Source organism: Anopheles funestus, chromosome X (assembly GCF_943734845.2).
Source record: "Anopheles funestus chromosome X, idAnoFuneDA-416_04, whole genome shotgun sequence".
Classification (NCBI taxonomy): domain Eukaryota; kingdom Metazoa; phylum Arthropoda; class Insecta; order Diptera; family Culicidae; genus Anopheles; species Anopheles funestus.
In genome coordinates this window covers 13,090,191-13,109,252 of record NC_064597.1, presented here as the reverse complement: position 1 = coordinate 13,109,252, position 19,062 = coordinate 13,090,191, and the positions used below count along the sequence as shown (strand labels likewise).

At 46.4% G+C, this 19,062-nt stretch overlaps 4 protein-coding genes across 7 annotated transcripts; 2 read left to right on the top strand and 2 right to left on the bottom strand.

Moving 5' to 3' along the window:
• Positions 1 to 87: 87 nt before the first annotated feature.
• Positions 88 to 2,494, bottom strand: LOC125767948 (rabenosyn-5). Of its 3 annotated transcripts, none has more exons than XM_049435006.1 (3): positions 2,199 to 2,494; positions 1,979 to 2,126; positions 88 to 1,857 (listed from the first exon to the last, which is right to left on the bottom strand). In XM_049435006.1, exon 3 carries the CDS (start codon positions 1,792 to 1,794, stop codon positions 199 to 201), a length of 1,596 nt encoding a protein of 531 aa, XP_049290963.1. In that variant the 5' UTR covers positions 1,795 to 1,857; positions 1,979 to 2,126; positions 2,199 to 2,494; the 3' UTR covers positions 88 to 198. The 3 variants fall into 3 exon arrangements, with proteins under 3 accessions (XP_049290963.1, XP_049290945.1, XP_049290953.1); XM_049434988.1 differs by having other exon boundaries at positions 1,979 to 2,123; XM_049434996.1 differs by having other exon boundaries at positions 1,979 to 2,103.
• Positions 2,495 to 2,937: 443 nt separating this feature from the next.
• LOC125767978 (uncharacterized) lies at positions 2,938 to 4,162 on the top strand. Its single transcript, XM_049435044.1, has one exon. The coding sequence runs from the start codon at positions 2,938 to 2,940 to the stop codon at positions 4,090 to 4,092; it is 1,155 nt and encodes a 384-aa protein (XP_049291001.1). The 3' UTR covers positions 4,093 to 4,162.
• Positions 4,149 to 7,570, bottom strand: LOC125767960 (lipoamide acyltransferase component of branched-chain alpha-keto acid dehydrogenase complex, mitochondrial). Its single transcript, XM_049435021.1, has 4 exons — positions 7,223 to 7,570; positions 5,315 to 6,001; positions 4,838 to 5,233; positions 4,149 to 4,764 (listed from the first exon to the last, which is right to left on the bottom strand). Exons 1-4 carry the CDS (start codon positions 7,307 to 7,309, stop codon positions 4,525 to 4,527), a joined length of 1,410 nt encoding a protein of 469 aa, XP_049290978.1. The 5' UTR covers positions 7,310 to 7,570; the 3' UTR covers positions 4,149 to 4,524.
• A 3,141-nt stretch (positions 7,571 to 10,711) lies between these two features.
• Positions 10,712 to 18,345, top strand: LOC125768258 (protein mesh). Of its 2 annotated transcripts, XM_049435668.1 has the most exons (10): positions 10,712 to 11,433; positions 12,282 to 12,886; positions 12,983 to 13,120; positions 13,196 to 13,962; positions 14,037 to 15,063; positions 15,132 to 15,261; positions 15,345 to 15,633; positions 15,721 to 15,908; positions 16,108 to 16,449; positions 16,516 to 18,345. In XM_049435668.1, the coding sequence occupies exons 1-10, from the start codon at positions 11,094 to 11,096 to the stop codon at positions 16,902 to 16,904; spliced, it is 4,215 nt and encodes a 1,404-aa protein (XP_049291625.1). In that variant the 5' UTR covers positions 10,712 to 11,093; the 3' UTR covers positions 16,905 to 18,345. The 2 variants fall into 2 exon arrangements, with proteins under 2 accessions (XP_049291625.1, XP_049291617.1); XM_049435660.1 differs by having other exon boundaries at positions 16,108 to 18,345.
• The last annotated feature ends 717 nt before the right edge of the window (positions 18,346 to 19,062 follow it).

The following is a 19,062-nucleotide window of genomic DNA, read 5'->3' as shown; positions in this document are numbered from 1 at the left end:
TGACTTTTGGTTTGTATTTAGGTGAAGTTGCCGAAGGTAAGTTTGGTTGGAATCTCAATGTTTTTTTTCTACAGGAAGACAAGCGGATTTTTAAATTCAAATATTAATGTAATGCTTTATTAGTGGAATAAATAAACAAGCACGGGCCAACCTTACGCGCGTTAATCGCTTATCGCATGCTACTTGCACGTGTCTTTCTCATTGGGTTTCTGGTTGTTTGGTATCGGAGTCCAACCGCTGCCGGTTGTAGAACTCTTGCGTTAGCTCGCTTAAATTGCGTTCGAGTGTGGCCACCTCCTCAAAGCGGAGCGCTGCCCGGGCCTGCCGTATATAGCCCTTCACGATGTTGATCTGATCGATCAGCGGATCGGATGTGGTGTTAGACGGACCGGTTTGGGTGCCGGTCCAATTATCCATCGTCGATACGGCCGCACCGTACCGACCGTTTGTCATTTCCGCTGTGGACGCGGTGCTCGAGCTGGAAGAACTTCCATTCTGACGGTCCATACCAATATCAGCGCTTCCGCCCGACTGTAGCTCTAACCGTTCGAACGCTTCCAACGCTAGCTGTCGCTCACGTTCGAGGCGCCGTTCCGTTTCTTGCCGTTTGCGCTGCTGAATCTTCTTAATTTCTTCCTCTACCGGTAGCGGTGGGATTGAGAGCATCTGCTCCTTGATGTATGAAATGCAACCGAGTCGGATAGCCTTCTTAAGCGCATCCTCGCGGCTACCGACGACCGAACGAAGCGTTTGCAAGCTTTTGCTGACGTTGTCTAACTTTTCCGCCGAACGGCCAATCTTCTCCCTTAGCGTAGAAGCATCCGACAGCCGATAAATGACATCTCCCTCGTACAGGCTATCCAGTATGCGTCGGTACATTCCAATGTGGGGCTCGATGTCGGTTCGCTCCCTTCTCAGCGTTTCGTAAAACTGTCTTACCAGCGGACGTTCACGCTTCCAGTCCTGCGTCTCCATCCGGATCAGCAACAGCCGCATACAATGTTCGCACACCCGAAAGTAGCTAGATTCGTTCACCGGTGCACCCGGCTGGGATTGCTCTGGTAATGCGCCACCGGACACCGGGCTGATGGTGTTCGGGTTCACCAGCCGGGCCGCTTCCTCGAGCGTTAGATAGCGCGAACAACCATCGCACATCACCGATCCGCAGACACGGCAGTGATGCTGCCGGCGCGTTATGCCAAAACTCTTCGCACAGGTCGGGCACAGTTTCACCAGCTTACCGTCGATCCACGGTACCTTGCTCTGTTCGTGCCGCTTCTTTTGGTCCGGCTCGGTTGGCAACCCGTCCAGGAGCTTGTCCAGCCGGATAATAAGTTTGTTCGTCTCCGCCGCATACCGTTCCAGGCGCGGACTGCGTACCGCCTTAAAGTAGGCCATATGCTCACAGGAGCAACCGACGGTTTGAATTCCTTGCTGCAGTAGGGGATTGTTGGCCGTGCCGGCACTGCCGAACGCTACACCCGTTTCCGAACCGAATCGTGCTGCTGGCGGTTCACCACCATCGTTACCGCCGGTTTGGGTAGGTTTCTTCTTACCCTTCAGCAGTATACCCTGCCGGGCGATGCTGAATATTTCCTTCAGCGATTTGAGCAGATCCTGCTCCTCGGAATGTTCGTGCTCCACGTGCACCGTCAGACGTTCCGGCGTGCGAAGATCACGCTTGCAGATCGGACAGAGAAACCCTTCGAGGATTTCACTGTCTGTCGGTAGTAGGAAGGCACCGGACGATGACGTTGCGGACTCTTTGTCGAGCATATCGAACGAGTTGTCCATTATGAGGATGATGTAGGAATTGCTTACAGCAGGTTATAAAGAAAAAAACGTTGCTGCTATGCACTGTAAAAGACGAAAAAGAGCAAATTGGATTTGTTTGTTTGTTTGTTTTAGTTTTATTATCAACGTCGTCGTTTTATTTTCAACAAACGTTTGACAGATTTTGGGCAGCGAACAAACTTACCTCATTGTGGCAGCCTTATCAGGCGTAGATTGCTTTGCGAATTCCGTGGTGTTTAAATGGAGATCCACCTCCATTAGATGGTTATAGCTTAATTTGGAATGACCTACATACAGCTTCCTAATTTCCTAAACAAACAAGCGAAATACTGCTACCAGTTATACGAATGAGAGTAAATGTAACCACTTGAACCATTTACACGAAAGCTGTCGAAAACACTTACCCCGGGATTTACCTTCAATTACTCATGCACTCTGATTGTGAAAAACATATTCTTCGCGTGGAGAGTAGATCAAATCGAATGTGTTCTCGTGTTGCTTGCTGGAACAGAAAGCAGCAGATGAGTCCAGCCTATCTCCAGTGAAATAGAAGGCGTTAATCAGCACAGGACAGTAGGAAAGGAGAAAGATCCAACAAAAACAGATATGCTGCCCATAAAACCTGACGGCAGCAACACAAACGGGTGCGAAGATAAATGAATGATTTGACAGGATGAACAAGACAATAAGAAAATACTCTCACACACACACATGCAACAGAGATTGTCAGCTGTGATATTTGAAATGACAGTTTTGAAGGTTGCTCGCTTTGTTGATAATAGAAGTTTTTCTGTTGAAGGTCTTCTGTTTCTATTCGCTGATTTGAAAACTGTTGGAGATTTTTTAAAAGAATATGTTATATTTGCACTGCAATCTCCAAAGGGCTTCGCCTGTTATTTTTCGGTTTCCTTAGTTGGATATTCGATATTAGTTGGAGGATCGGCTTGGATAGAGTTTGTACAGTACTTGTGAATCTGTTTCATTTATCCAGCTGCATCCATGCAAATAATACCAAGATATTAATTAATGGATTCATTTGCTTTCCTGTCATTACAGCGAAAAAGTAATCCATCGCTTTCTGCTGCAGCGTATTGCTCTTATATAAAGAAGGTTTGTATATCCACTGTATCTAGCTAAATCACGATGGTTCTTTACCGATTTGTGGTAGGTTGTCTACTGCTGCTAGCAGTAACAGAAACAAAGGTCGCTGGTACATACTTTGAAGTAGCTCCAAGTGCATACTGTCCCATCCCGCTGAATGTGGTTGATGAAAAAAGTGTCGTCCGGGCGGATTTGCATGCCACTTGCAACCAAAGGCGCCAGGAGGGTGAGGAAAAGATCAAACAAGCGGTTGAAGCTATCCGCACCCACATTATGAAGCAGGTGGATGCCACGGATCCGATACGAGATGAGATGAACAAGTTCACTGCTGGGTTACCTGCTCTGCTACACACGCCTAAGTTGAAGCATAGTTATAGTGAGCTGGAGGAGCTTCGTACACGTGTGCTTATAGCAGCGATTGAGGCTGGTCGTACGTCGGAAGCGCTTACGCAGTATCTCATTCTTGCCGCTTGGGATCGTTTGCAAGATATAGTGGATCGGATCTATCAGAATACACGCTGTCATCCGCAGCACATCGAGAATCTGCTCGGTTTCATACGCGCGCTTCCAGCGAGACAGGAACGTCTCGAGTTCTATCGCTACCTGAAGAAGCGCATGGTCGAGCAGAAGGACTACGAATCGTACCTAGGTGCTATGTTTGCGCAGGATGCCCGATCTGTGGTGTTCGATGCCGATGGCAAGACAGCCCTGAACGACAGTGATGTAGCAGCGCTTTACACAACGATGATCGACGGTGCGGTAGGATTCTTCCGAAACGCGCTTCTGACCGGTGCCAAACGGTTGGATCTTATCCTGCTGGATCGTAATTATCCGGAGCTGTTTGATATGCTATTCGAGAAGATGTTCAACCTGACGGCGACAGATATGGGCAAGTGGAACTCGTGGAAGATGATGGAAGCACTGTGTGCGGTGGATCGCCCAATGTCGAAGGTGCGCATGTTCCAGAAAACAGGTTACTTGCTGGTGAATCAATTCAAATGGCCGAAACAAAATGAGTTTTATGCACCGATGCTGGCTGGTTATTTTGACTCGTGCCTACCAGAGATCAAGGCCGAACCGACCACCAAAGACCTGATCAACGAGGTGCAAAACATATTCACTAAGTTTAAACCGCGGGCGAACTATCAAAGTATACTGAAGATGATGGGTAAGGATGTACATGCCTTCGCGGGTTAGTGCGGATGACCAAAAACGTGTGACATTTCTTTTAAATGAGATAAATCGCATCCCAATTTGTGCAATGCAACGCGGTGTTACGTCGTTGGATGTTAACGTTTATTGACTTGGTCCGAAAAAAAAAACCACGATACTATCGATCGTATGGAGACATACGAAGCAACTCTAGCATATATGAAACATACCACACACGCACCACCACAGCGATTCGAACGTAATTTCTTGGTCTGAGCTCTGCTCGATACACCATTCAATGGAGTACCAGTACCACCACCTCCTGCACGGCAGTCGTTAGAATTCGCGTAGGTATGTGAGATAATATAAGCCTTAAACAACTAGTAAATGCAATATCGGCACATTGTGGGTTAGGATTGTAGTCTACGTGCAGTGGATTCGCCGTCACGAAACGCGGGTGCTATGCACCCGAACATCTCACTTAGCGCCCAGCATTAGCAGGTTCGGGTTCTCCAGGTACTGCTTCCACAGATTGGAGAAGCTAGCCATTGTGACACCATCGATCACACGATGATCCGCCGTCCAGCTGACCACCATTATGTGGGCCGGTACTACCTGTCCGGCATCGTCGAACCGTGGTAACACCCGAGTTTTGCCGAGTCCACCGATAGCGACTTGAGGTGTAATGACGACCGGGTGCGTATACGTACCACCGATCTGTAAAGAGCGTAAGAAAATCGATAAGCATAAGGAAGTCATCCTGGGCCGTACCTACCAAGCCTTTACTTACAATTCCAATGTTCGACAGGGCGAACGTACCGTTCGCAAAGTCGTTCGGTGTGAGCGCACCTTTCGCACCACGTTCCTGCAGTGCGTTCAAGTCGTTCGCTATCTGCAGAATGGACTTCTGCTCAACGTTCTTCACATTCGGCACTACCAAACCTTGAGGTGTCTGCATGGCAACGCTTATGTTATGATACGTCTTGTAGATAACGCTTTCGGCTGACTCGTCGAAGGAACTGTTCAGTATTGGATATTGGAGCAGCGCGTTCGATGCTGCCTTCAGGAAGAACGGCATATACGTGAGCTTGATGCTCTGGCGTGCTGCTTCCTCCTTGAGCTGGGATCGCACCTCCACCAGCTTGGTCACATCTACCTCGTCGCAGTACGCAAAATGAGGTATTTTCTGAAAAAGAAAGCAATAGATAAAACCGATGGAAAACGGCAAACGGTTGAACCGTACAGATGTTTTACGGCAAAAGCTTACCAACGCGTCCGTCATCGAACGGACCATTGCTTTAGCGATGCCCTTCAGTGGTACGATTGTTTCTGCCTGTTTCAGATCGATGGAAGCGGATGGTTCTGGTTTGCGTTGTTCCTTGCCAGCTTGACTAACCAGGGACGGATGGGGCTTAACCGTACCCTTGGGGATGACCTGCAGATATTCTAGCACGTCACCCTTCAGCACACGTCCATTACGCCCGGTTGCCGGTACCTTCGACAGATCCACCTTGTTCTCCATTGCTATCCTACGAACGGCGGGTGTTGCTAGGACCTTACCGGTCGGCACTTGTCCACCAGTTTCGACCGAGCTTGTACTCTCCTCATCCGAGCTACTGCTGCTGTCACTACTACTACTACTACTGTCGTCCTCTTCCTGCTCCTCTACGTCGAAATCGAGTAGCGGTTTGCCGACGAGCGCAATCTCATCAACATTGTGGTGCAATTTCACAATTTTACCATCGTACCGGCTGGTGATCGTGACCGATGCTTTGTCACTCTGCACCTCACAGAGATTGTCGAACTGTTCCACCACGTCGCCCACCTTCACGTACCACTCCTTCACCGTTACCTCCCGGATACCTTCACCGATGTCGGACAGATGGAAGGAAATGACACGATCCAGCACCGTGCTGGTGTGCAGTGCACGTCCGAACACATTCGCGTGCAGTGGCTACATTAGTTACAGAAGAAAAACACTTCATTAAATAACATTTTGCCGTAAAATCAAAACACGCGACCAAACACACTGTACATAGTAACGCACTGTATAAATTAAGATGCAACTAATTCTGGCCTAGCGGCGCAGGGAAGCCGTGCATGCACTCCGTGTTTGCTGGAATATTTTGATTAGTCTCTGATCGTTTTGATTTGCTGCAAAGTGCACATAGAAACCGTGATAGCGATCTAGCATTAGTTACGGTTACGGTTGATGACTGCATCGATGGAATAAATGCTCATCGAAGCATCAACTATTGCGTGTTGTTTTTTTTTAATAAGCAGAAATCATTAATTTTATGAAAGATTAAAAAATGAGATACCAAATGCATTCTTCTATTATTAATTTCTTGGTTTGTTGCTATCGGTTTAATATTGGATAAGCAGATGGATAGCTATATCCTGCAGATTCAGATATAAATATACAAAATAAGGCTTTTAAATCGAAATTTAAATAAACAAAATTATAAAAGGAATATTTCAACAGCAGCATCTAAATAAAAAGGGCAAACATTTTGCGCCCAATCAAATTGCCATTTACTGGTGAATACATTTTAGCACTCAGTGTTCGTTAGATCGTCCAAAATGTGACGATTTTTTTTTCTTCAATTAACACGCACATACAATTGTACAGAACCGCAACATCCTTTGGCTTGCTGTTGCGGCCTGGTAACCGGGACCGGGCACTCTGGTGCGAAAAGAAAGAAAAACAACACAAAACGACAAACAGAGCCACGTTGTTTGCGTTTGTTGCTGCGTCCGCGAGTTAGCGAGCCCGCGAAAAGGTCGTCTTGACAGCTACGCAAGGCGCCACGCAACGGTACCCTTCCTTAGAGCGGTCTGGCAGACAAGTGTGATGGAGGCGGAACGGTACGCCGTTGAAAGTGAAATGAACTTTTCACGTTTGATCGTTGTTTGACTGTTTGCAATCAGCCGAGCAGGAGATAGAGCAAAAAACACCATATGCTTCTAGGGCTTCGATGCGCGTCAGCTAGCTATGAGGTGACCGGGTTGGAGTAGTCGACCGTCACAAGCGCACACACACACACAGAGCTGGAAGCTTATCGTACTGCGCATACGGGTACGTCGGTGTGTTGATCGTGAGTTTTGTAGCCACACTGGACATTACGTAATGAGGTCCACTTGGTGGCCCTTTCCGAAGCAGCCGCATACTTACCGGTCGGCGACGGGTCGAGCCACCGGTTAGAAGATGGTGCCGGGCAATAGATGCACCGTACCGTCGCAGGTTAAAGAGCCCAGCCATTGTGTAGGTCGTCGTATCACTGGTACAGTGGTACGCACCAAGCAAAAGCTATACGAAAGCTCGTGGGAGGCGTGCCCTTGTACGAAACGGCACCACACAACGAATGCTCTGCACTGTACGCTGACCACCGTCGGAATGACCGTGTCTTCCGTTTACCGCAACCGTAGCGTACCCGTACAACTGGCGCACACCTTCACCGATGGAGACGACGGAGGTAACGACACAGAACTCCACTGCCGAAGTTTTGCGACCGACCGATCGGCTGATGGTGTTTGTGGTTTTGGGCCCACCCGGCCCATCACCGTTGTGGGGTGTGTGCGTGAACACGCATCATCAGAACATAGACCACAGGGACGGAGTGCGGGAATTAAATCATTCGTTACCAAGGCAGATTGCTACGTGTTATCTCCTTCAATTCAGCAGCATAAGATGTGTGCGTGTGTGTGTGTGCGTTTGCTGACGATGAAGGCAACAATTTGGAACAGAAACAACCACGTGTTGCGCAAATACTTGCGTACGACCTTGAACATATGTTGAGCATGGTTACTTGATCATAACATTGTGGGTGTAAGGAGGAAGATGATTTCGGTAGAAATAAAAATTTTATTTTTTATTTCTATACAAAAAAAAAGCCACGAGGTTGGGAAAGCAGTTTCATTTCATGTAACTTAAAATACGATTTTTGTAGTAAAACATTGGATGAACGAGGAAGTAAAGCGTGCTTCATTAAGACGCCCTCTGTTGTGCCCTTTCCGAAACTGTCATATTGGCCCTTTGCGAACAAAAGCTCTGCCAAAAGCTTATCATAGGTATGTCAAACCTTTAACTATGATTAAGCTTTTTCGTGGTTTGATTTTTTGTTTGTTTCGTCTTTTGTTTGAAGAATTTAAATTCTTCATATAGATATTAGTGATGGGTAAATTCGACAAAAAAAGGAATCACTTCCGAATGACTCCATAAATTTTGGAAGCGGCTCCGGAAGGTTCCAACGACTCCAGCAGTCGACTAGTTGCTCCGGACGGTTCCAGGCGGAATCGTGTTTTTAACCTAGCCGGAATCGGAGCCGGAGTTGCTATGCTCGGAAGCGGTTGGGAGCCGTGGGTGCGATTCCGAGAACCCATTACTAATAGATATAGCTGGTTTCAAAATTCGCTTCGAAACGTTTGTTTTCTAAAGGTTCTTTTAAAGAGATGCAACTTTCCGTCAGTGGTAAATTTCATGAAAAGTAGCTGTTAAGTAAAATTATTGTTTAAAAACATATTTTACATAGATATGGTAAGGGCGCTGGTATCTAGACGACAGAACCGGGGATAATCGTTAAAGTAGATATCCTTCTAAAGAGTTGATCTTTTAATAATGATTCTTAATAAAATTTATATCCATTTTTAAGCTAAGTTTTAAGTTAAGTGACTGATGTCCTTAGATGTAATCATTTCTGTTTGTTCACCATCTTAAACATCTTGATCTGGTAGAAATAGGTCATACCAAACTAGAATATCGTTGCAGTCGTTCCCATTTTCCATGTGTGTTGGTTGACTAGCGCTGCTCCATATATTGTTGGAGTAGCGTACCGGAAACAGTTATAATCTTATCATCATATCGTCCACGATGTTGATACTAACCACTACAAGGAAACTTGAAGCGTTCAATGAAGAGAATGCTAGGTGGGAATAGAATGATTCATGGAAAATTCACCTCCACTATCCTTATTTTTAGTTAAACTTATAGATCTTGTACACAATCAATATATTGGGATTGGAAACTGGAATTTATGTATTGGTTGAGCAAAAAAAAATTGTAAAAGTTCTTCATCTATTAAAGCACTAGAATCTTCAAAAGTCTTGGACGTGAATTTCTGGCGTTCTTTGACTTTATACTAGAGTTGTACACACTGAATAAGAGAGAGTGTGATTACTGCAAAGGAGTTTAGCGTTTCAACCCAGCACAAGGAGTTTTTATGACTCTTTTACTCATTCCTTTACGTTTTTACTCATTGGCTCCCTGTGCCGATTAATGACTGACTCTTTTGCGATTTTACTCACTCACTCTCTGTGCCGACTATTGAGTGACAATTTAAATCCGCAAGGAGTAACAACCCAAAACTTCAAAAAGAGTACCAAAACACTTACTCACTCTTATTGAGTGAATGAAAACACGCCAAGTAGTAATTAAAGGATTAGGTTAGAGTAATATTTTTATGACTCTCAAAAGAGTGAGTAAAAGATTCAAATCCTTATAACTACTCTTTCAATCTGTTTCAATTTTCTGAAAAGAGTGAGAATTCACATCTCTACTTTATACCGCATACTTGTCGTGTAAGACCTGTGCCGACCTATGCTACAGGGTTGCTCATCATGCCAACATTATGAAATATGTTCACTTTCTATATGGTAGACATTGTTGAAAACATGTAGACAATTTGAAGACATTTTTTCGAACTAAAAGATATACGATTCTGAATAGTCGAAGTCTTAATAGAGAAAGGGGAGTTCATACAAGAGTTTTAACAAACATGGGAGGACACAACCTTTATGAGAAAGATTAGAATAAGAATAAGAATACAATAGAACAAGACGAAGAAGACATTTTTGTGTCCTCACTACAACTTTAGGTATAAAGTGATTCATTGGAAGGCATACTGAAAATATCTCCTTCTAGAAGTGAGTTAGTGGAGAAGATTTAGCTCCTATTATTAAGAATTCTGGAGAATATAATGTTAAGGAAAAGATATACGAGTCCAGCAGTTTCTGAACTCCAGTTTCTAGTCTTGCAATCTGTAATTTCTCATTAAAGCGAAATTACTAGCAACCAGATGACGTGTACTGCGTTCGGGTGTACGTGATATGGCGGAATTGCACTGGTTGCACCGTATGTGAGTCAATGTAAGGGAGGGTCAGTTTGTGACAGGTAGAATCAAAATTTTCGATCTTCCACTAGTTCCGATAGTAAGCTAAACCCTAACCTTATAAGGTTGACGGAAGGAAAAAGAAAAACATGCAACGAAACAGTAAGTTAAACATACCTTTGGTATGTATCAGTTAGCATTCCGAGAAACAGCCAACCGTGAATCACAGTTTCAATTGCTGAATACTATTTCCAGCTATTTTACCCTATCTTTATCTCGCTGATAAGAGTACACACGCACACTGTTGACACTAACTTACTCAACAAGTTGATCGACAAAACACTAAAGAAGGAAATAAGGGCTCCGTATCTAGCGGATCTGCGCTTGCTGGTGTTTTACCTTTTTTCTTCTCAATGTGTAATCGCAAAACCCTTTACCGGTGTCCTATTTGGGTTTTGGGAGAACCACCAAGGCAATTGCTACGCACTGGAGGAACGTTACATTTATGCTTCAGTTTGCACTATCTTATCTGGTTATTTTTTTTCTCATTTCAGCTTATCTTTCTTCTTCAACCAGTACCACCGCTGAAGAGTTCCGATAAGGACTGGAGCGCAAGGTGATTGTAACGGACCCAGCGCTCCATCAGAAACAGCGTAAGCACCTGCTCTGCTATCCAGTTATCGACAAGACAACGCCCAAAGCGGTTGGGCATTCTGACCGGTGCCGAAATCCAAACGTAAAGTGTTTAGTGTGTGGTCTGACTAGTGCTACTTGCCATATCCCGCAGAAGTGCATAGTGTTTCGGTGCATGCTGTAGTGTTCTGCGGAGGATCGTCTAGAATTGTGTTGGGGAGCTAGTGTAGCTCCAACATTTGTTTGTGTCTATCCGTGTGATACCTTCAACAAGCAATCGAGCGCGAATAGCACCACAGCACAGCCATGCGGTGGAAGTTACTTCTGCTGCTTTTCTGTGCGGTATCGCTGATCTCTCTATCAACCAATGCCGTCGCAGAGGAGTACGACCAAGATCAAGATGACGCAACGAGTGGTGAGGATGATTACGGTGCAGTAGTGCCGGAAAGTGAAGATCAAACAGAGGCGGAGCAAAGCGATCCGAGCGAGGACGACCAAGAAAACACCGATCAAAAACCGAACGAGGACATTGTGGACGTGGATACGGCGGGTGGTGACGAGGTTAAGGATAAGAAGGGTAGATACTACAACTACGATGACTTTTTGTCTGGCCTTGATCTATCCGATACCAACTACAACTGGGAAGGTAAGAATTGCTTACTATGATGCAACAGGTAAAAATCCTTGAGCAGGACTATAGAGCATATTAGAATCGCAACATATTAGAACAGCAGCTTAAAATTGAACAAAAATATGTTTCAACGATTTTGGCCGATTTTTATATCGCTGTCTAAAGACATATTTATCTTATCGCACCTGTTCTTCTCGGTAGTCGAGGCAAATGGATGACACATTCATTTGCGCAAACGCTCGTTATTGATTAGATTAGACCGGTCACAATGTGGGTAGAGCATTTTTTGTACATACTCTGGATATTACATTACCTTGAGGTGGTATTTTTTTTTGTATGTGAAACAAGAGCCTATGTGGTGAAATGGAGTGTGGAAGTTGCGACGGTTGTATGTTGCAATTTTCCCACTGGAATGTTACACGTTCGATTCCATTGCTGGTGAAACGAGGTGCCTTATCTTGATAACGGGTGTGTTTGAAATGATAACGGATACCAATAATGCAATGTTTGGAAAGGGCAAGATGGTGGACAATGTACGCAGAAGTATGATGTCCGATGGAAGTTGATCGATTCAAGTTTGCTAATAAACGTTGGATAAGAAGTGCTTGGTACGGTTTTGATCTTTAACCATATATATCGAAGCGAGGTTAGGGTTTGGAGTATTTTCATATTTTTTTTTCTCAAACCGTATCGTTCGAACATACAAGACGAGGGTTGTATGCGACTTTTTTTATCTGATAACAGTACCTAGCGATAGATAAAATGTACCGAGTAGGATGAAGGTTGCGAAATGTACTATTGAAGGGAGTTGATTCACGGTTGCCATGTTTTTTTTTTCTACCACACACTACCACTTCTGACAGATCCAATAAATCGCGTTCAGCCCAAAGAACCTCCGAATCATAGCATTGATGGTGGATATACGATCAATCCGACACGGCTAGCACAGATCCGGCGTAACTTCCTGTACCCGTTCTATGATCGCGGTGGCCCGGAAGATACTGGCGATCTTCAGCGTGACATACACGCCTCAATGCCGCAGGTCCACAAGAACTTCAACTTTCAGCTGCCCTTCTTTGGCTTCCGGTTTAACTATACGCGCGTGTCGATGAACGGATTTCTGGAGTTCTCCGATCCACCGGAACACTACACCTACCCGCTGTCCTTTCCGATCAAGGATTGGCCGCAGCGTAACGATCCCTCCTTCATCGGTATCTTCTTCTCGAAATGTCGCATCGGGCGCATCTACCAGACGGATTATGATCAGCGTGCGGCCGGTGTGTACTTCCGCATGGAGCGCGATCTGATGACGCGTACTGATCGCGCAGGTGTGGAGATGCGTGAGCGTGTCATGTGGGATATACGGGAGGGTGTGGTCGGTTCGGATACATTCGTACCGAAGCACGTCATCATTACAACGTGGAAGAATATGAGCTTCGCCGGTGGTATTGATAATTCACTTTACCGGGTAAGTGTGTGGGCGTGGTATGATAGTAGCATTGTGAGCCGTCTGATACTGATATCATACCTGTGGATATCATTTTTTATTTTCATTACCCATCAGACTAACTCGTTCCAAATGGTACTGGCTACCGATGAAGTGTACACGTACGCTATATTTAATTACGCAGAAATTAACTGGTCCTCGCATACGGAAGCCGGTGGTGATACTACCGGTGGAGAAGGTGGCGTTCCGGCCTATGTAAGTCTAGCATAGTTGAGCAAAGGACACCTTCGTACGAATTCTAACCAAACGTTTTGGGATGCTTTATTGCAGATCGGTTTCAATGCAGGCAACGGTACGCAGGCTTACGAGTATAAACCTTACAGCCAGGCGTCCGTGTTGCGCGATCTGACGGGGCGTGGTTGGGCGAACGGGTTCCCAGGTCGTCACATCTTCCGTATCGACGAGCGAATTATGCTCGGTACATGCAACAAGGATATTGACGCATCACATCTTCCACTGGTGTTTGCACCGGAGTCTGGCAACATGCTTGGCGGCACGGTGGTCAACATTACTGGGCCATGCTTTACCCGGGAGGATCGTATCGCGTGTCGGTTCGATACGGAGGAAGTCGTCGGTACGGTCGTCGACACGAACCGTGCCATCTGCATTCAACCGTTCCTCAAAGCACAAGGTTACATCCGCTTCGAGATCTCGATCGGTACGGACCGGTTCAAGTGGCGCGGGCGATACTTTGTCGAGACGCCGGCAACCGCCACCGACCGTATCTTCTTCGAGACGGACGATGTGCATCGGCGCAATCCAAACGAGATCCGCATCACCTGGAATCGCTTCAATCTGACGACGAACCTGAACGCTAACGTGCAGATATCGCTGTGGGGTTACCGCGAGGCAACCATTCGCCCAGAGCTGGAGTTTATCGACATGATTGAGACGCAGCTCACTAATACGGGTGCGTACACGATCGTGCCGGCAAACTATCGCATGCGGGACAACCCACGCACCGTCGACATGCAGTTCGGTTTCATTCAGATTAATCTCACCAACCCGGAGCAGTTCAACAATCTAAGAATTTCGCCGTAAGTAAAATTAGGAGAACGTTTCCATACACCATCACATCATATGCTTTATGTTTGCTCTACCTTTTTCGTAGCATTTTGTGGTCTAAACCGATTCCCCTTGGATGGTACTTCGGTCCGCAATGGGAGCGTATACATGGTCGAAACTGGCCTCGGGCACTCTGTGAAAACTGGCTGCGTACGGATCGATTTTTACGAAACTTTGCCCATGAGTTACCAATCTGTCCGTGTATGCTGGAACACGCACTGCACGACAAGGGCCGCTTCCTGCCCGATCCGGACTGTGATCGAGACTCTAATCCGACCTGTTTGCAGCACCGTGGTGCGATACACTGCGTACGATCTGGTCAACCGACGATCCAAGGCTCAGAGCAGCAGTGTTGCTACGATCGTAACCAATATCTGATGCTTTCGTACGATCAGATGTGGGGTTCTCGACCACGCCGCAATCACAACATCGGTCAGATACCGTGGAATGAAGCAAACAAGGTACCGACACTGTCGTCCTGGTTCCACGATGTACGTCCATACTACTCCTGCTGCATGTGGCAGGATGAGCAGGCGGTCGGATGTGAAACGTTCCGGTTTGAGCGTCGTCCTTCGCAGGACTGTATCGCATACCAGTCGCCTGGTGTTGCCGGCGTATTTGGCGATCCACATATTGTCACGTTCGATGGACTCCAGTACACGTTCAACGGCATGGGTGAGTTCGTGTTGCTGCGGGGTAATAATGGACAGGAACGCATCGATGTGCAGGGTCGGTTCGAGCAGGTCGCACGCAACATCCACGGACCAGTGATGGCAACGCAGCTGACATCGATTGCAGCACGCGGTAACACGTCCACCATTATTGAGGTGCGCTTAAGACCACGGGAAGCACAATGGCGCTACCGGTTGGATGTGTTTGCCGACCAGCGCCGTATCTACTTCGATCGGCAGAGTCTCAAGTTCCAGCACTTCCACGGTGTTACCGTGTACACGCCGACGTACATTCTGAACCAATCGGAGGTTGTCATCATGTTCTCGTCCGGCGTCGGTGTGGAGGTGGTAGAAAACAATGGCTTCATGACGGCACGGGTTTATACACCTTGGAGCTTTATCGTAAGTGTCTCACATGCACAGCAAGTGCTGTACAACTCCCGTACTGATAGATTCGTTCCACCTGACAGAATAAAACGACTGGTTTGTTTGGCAACTGGAGTTGGGATATGGCCGACGATCTCGTAACACCTGGCGGAGCGATAATAACACCCAATATAAACAACTTCCAGAATGTACACGAACAATTTGGGATACACTGTAAGTACTTTGCTGAGCGATGGTGTAAATATGTAGATATCTCGTCTTACATTGTACGGTTTTTTACTTTATGTCTGCTACAGGGATGTTAACGGATCGCGAGATAGATAATGTGGGGCAGGCATTATTTACGCGAGAGTTCGGTCGAACGTCTAGTTATTTTGCAAATACTAGCTTTGTGCCGAACTTTGTACGTGAGCCGAGCCAATTCTTACCACCGAACCGAACGCAGGATGTGCAGCGTGCGGAAGAGTTGTGCGGCCAGAGCTACCAATGTCGGTTTGATTACGGTATGTCCTTGAGCCGGGAGATGGCACACTTCACCAAAAACTATCATGCGAGTGTGATTAACATACAGACGGTAAACGATAAGTAAGTAAGATACTACTCGATTGCAGAGTGCCGGGTAATGGTGTTTGTAATGGCGACTAATTGACGTTAACTTACCTATATCCTTAGACGTATCATATCGTGTGGTATTCTGGAGACGCCTCGGTTTGGACGTAAGTCTAACTTCCTCTTCACACCCGGTGCACGCGTATCCTTCGAGTGTAATGAAGGCTTTTTCCTAATCGGCGACTCACGTCGCATCTGCATGGAGAACGGCCAGTGGGACGTGCCGGAGTACGGATACACGGAATGTTTGCGTAAGTATGGCAAAAAAAAACCCCGGGTGCATCTCGGTGGGAGTTCCTCTGCACCATGCGTACGTGTAGCTCAACCATTATCTCGCCGTGAATTTCCGTTCGTTCGAAACCATCGACTAACGCTTCCCGACTAACCTTTAACCGACACATCCAAACGTTCACGTTCACAAACACGTCCCCATTTTGCATTGTCCTGCAGGTGGTGTGTTCTATTCGCGTCGTACGGCTTGGATTGCGATTGGCATTGTCATTGCTGTTATCATACCGTTGATGCTGTGTATCGTGTGCGGCGTGTACTGCTTGCGCAAGCGTAAGCGCAAGGAAGACCCGGACTGGCGTTTGCCGCTTCCGTCCCGTTCCGGCTCTCGGGCAACACTGCGCAAGGGCGATGACAGCGAGTTCGACGATACCACGATTAAGAAGACGCTACGGTACGATGCCACCTACCGGACGAATGAACCACTCGAGGGCAAACCCAACATCCAGTTCGAGCCGAAGAAGATGGACCTGGACGAAGAAGATATTACATCCTCGGAAGGAGGTGAATATAGCGCTAAGGTTGCACGCGATATCGAGTATAAAAACCTGGCTGATCAAAAACAACTAGGTCGGCGTAGTCAGCGCGGGCTGCAGCAGGCGGGCATGTTCTCTGGCGAGGAGGAGGAAGACGACGACCCGAAGGGATATCCGCCGCCACCACCACCCGTGACGATGGCCCAGCAGCAACAGCAGCGCCAGCAACAGCAGGCGGGAGCGGAGTCACCCACCCAGACGTACGGTGCCTACAGCCCAACCTTCAGCGATATCGACCAGGTCAGCAGCTTCGCCACCGAGGACAACTCACCGCTGAATCAACGCCGACCACAGAACGGCAACCTGTCACCGATGCCCAACACTAGCCGCAGCTACTACACCGGCGAACAGGGCCCAACGACACCATTGGTGCAGAATGTTGGACTGCCCAATCGCATGGACAGTCGCTCGACCGAGGTTTAACGAGATGTATCTTGACAGACGAAACACGACATCTTCATTGTATCAGTATAATACGAGTACATACCGACACACACACACATACACAGACAAAAACACGCGCACACAGACGCACACACAACTAGTGGGTCAGTGTTGTGTGTTCTTTATTTTTTTCTTCAAAATATGTCCATGGCAGTCATGAGGTAGGAGAGTTTTGTGTAGTTTTCAGCACACTAAGAAAATAGCATTACAGTTTGCATGACTTCAGTACTCTGTTAGTAAGAAAACCCATCAGTTTTGAATTTAATCTTATCTTCTTTTTTAAGTACGACACCAGACAGTGAAGTTAGCGAACCAGGCATATATATATTTAGCAAAAACCCCCTATCAAGCGCAAGGGGCCATGTTTTATTGAAGTGTTCTGATAAGATAAGCGCAAAACCCCTTGAACAGGTGTGCTCTGCGTATATGCTTCAGCCAACCTAAGGTATGTGGCCGGAGTAGTTGTTTCAGCTCCATCCTTTGACATTACGACAAGTCACCGCGTTGTGGTACAACACTTATATAGAGATCCATACCTCCCGTACACGCCTTTAATGGCGACAGCGGTATCCTCAAATGCACAGCACAGCAATGGCAATGCCTATTTCATGTTCAAGCTAGTACCATCCTAAATTTTGAAACACACCACGTTTTAGGTGCATTAGGAAGTCCCGTCGGACGGAAAGTGGGAGAATGGGAACCGTTCATTTGCATTCTTCATTCTCTTTTCTCCCACGTGTCATTGCAGGTGGGGAAGAGTTCGTTGCACGCAATACGAGCACGTCGTTCGGTATCGTGCTGATAATAGTCATCCCGATACTGCTCATCGTCATACTAATAGTGCGCTACAAAATCAAACACTTTCAACGTAGGTCCGGTGAGAAAAGCAGTAACAGTTTCTAGTAGCAATAGGGTATTTTCACATAGTACACGCCTCTAATCAGTACCCCGTCTGGTATGTGCCTATCGATTACTAAGCTTAGCGTAAAGTGTAGACAATAAGGACTGTGTTTCTACCTTCCCCCTTAAACTACTTCTAGGTCTATATATTTTTTCTGTGTTTAATATAAGGTTTTGTTTGGAACGGAGATAAAATGTACGCACCGCGTACTCAAGTGCCAAACCCGTCAAGTTGATTCATTTTCGTCCGGATCGGTACACAGCTAGGCAGCAAAACGACATGCGAGATAGCAAGTAATTGGAATGCTTCTCACAATGTTTCACAATCTTTACCAGAAAAAGCAACGAAAGAGATTTAGTCCCTACTAAGATATGATTGATGAAATGACAATTCTACAACAATAGCTTTCAACGACTTGCAATCCAAGGTAACAATCTTTTAAGTACGGAAATATCACAAACAAACGTCTGACCCATACTGAAACGAATCAATAAAAGATTAAGTTTTTATCCAACTCAACTACTATTGGTGTTTAACTTGTTGGTAAAATAGAACATGGCAAATAATTCTTTTAAAAAAGAATTAAGTTAATTTATTTTTACATTCTCTACTTGAGTCAGTTCTTCTTCTTTTTTCCTGGCCAACTCACGGTCGCGAAGACATGGCCAGGTCGCCAATCCGTTTCCAGGAAACTCGGTCCAGGGCTGAAGTCCTTCATCCACGGCTGCACTCCACCTGATCCAACCAACGAGCTCGATGTATTCCTCTACGTATCGTGCCATGAGTCCGACATCCTCATCACGTGCCACAGTCATCGTATCCTTCCGACATTGACCACCATCAGGATATCTGCACTGCCAAACAGCTCAGCTAGCTCAAGGTTCCTTGAGTCTGTTAAAGATCACTATTCTTCTGCGTAAAGGAGATCATCAAGACACTTTGAACGGTTCAGTTGATCATCAGTAAGCGATTTTCTAAGTCTAAGGGGTCTCCAAAATACGGCCCGATGCCCTCCCGAGAGATCTCGAAATTGGCCCTCAGCTGCGGCTATTCCACTCAAACCGGCCCGCCATCTAAAAAGTTTGGAGGCCCCTGGTCTAAGCGTATTACAGTAGAAGAAGCTATCAACGCTGTCCCTCAGCCACGTGGTAGTGTGTTAGTTTTAAACTATGACGTACGATAACGCTTGTTAATTGCCAATTGAACGATCATAGCGGATTTGTCGTTTCGCTTATC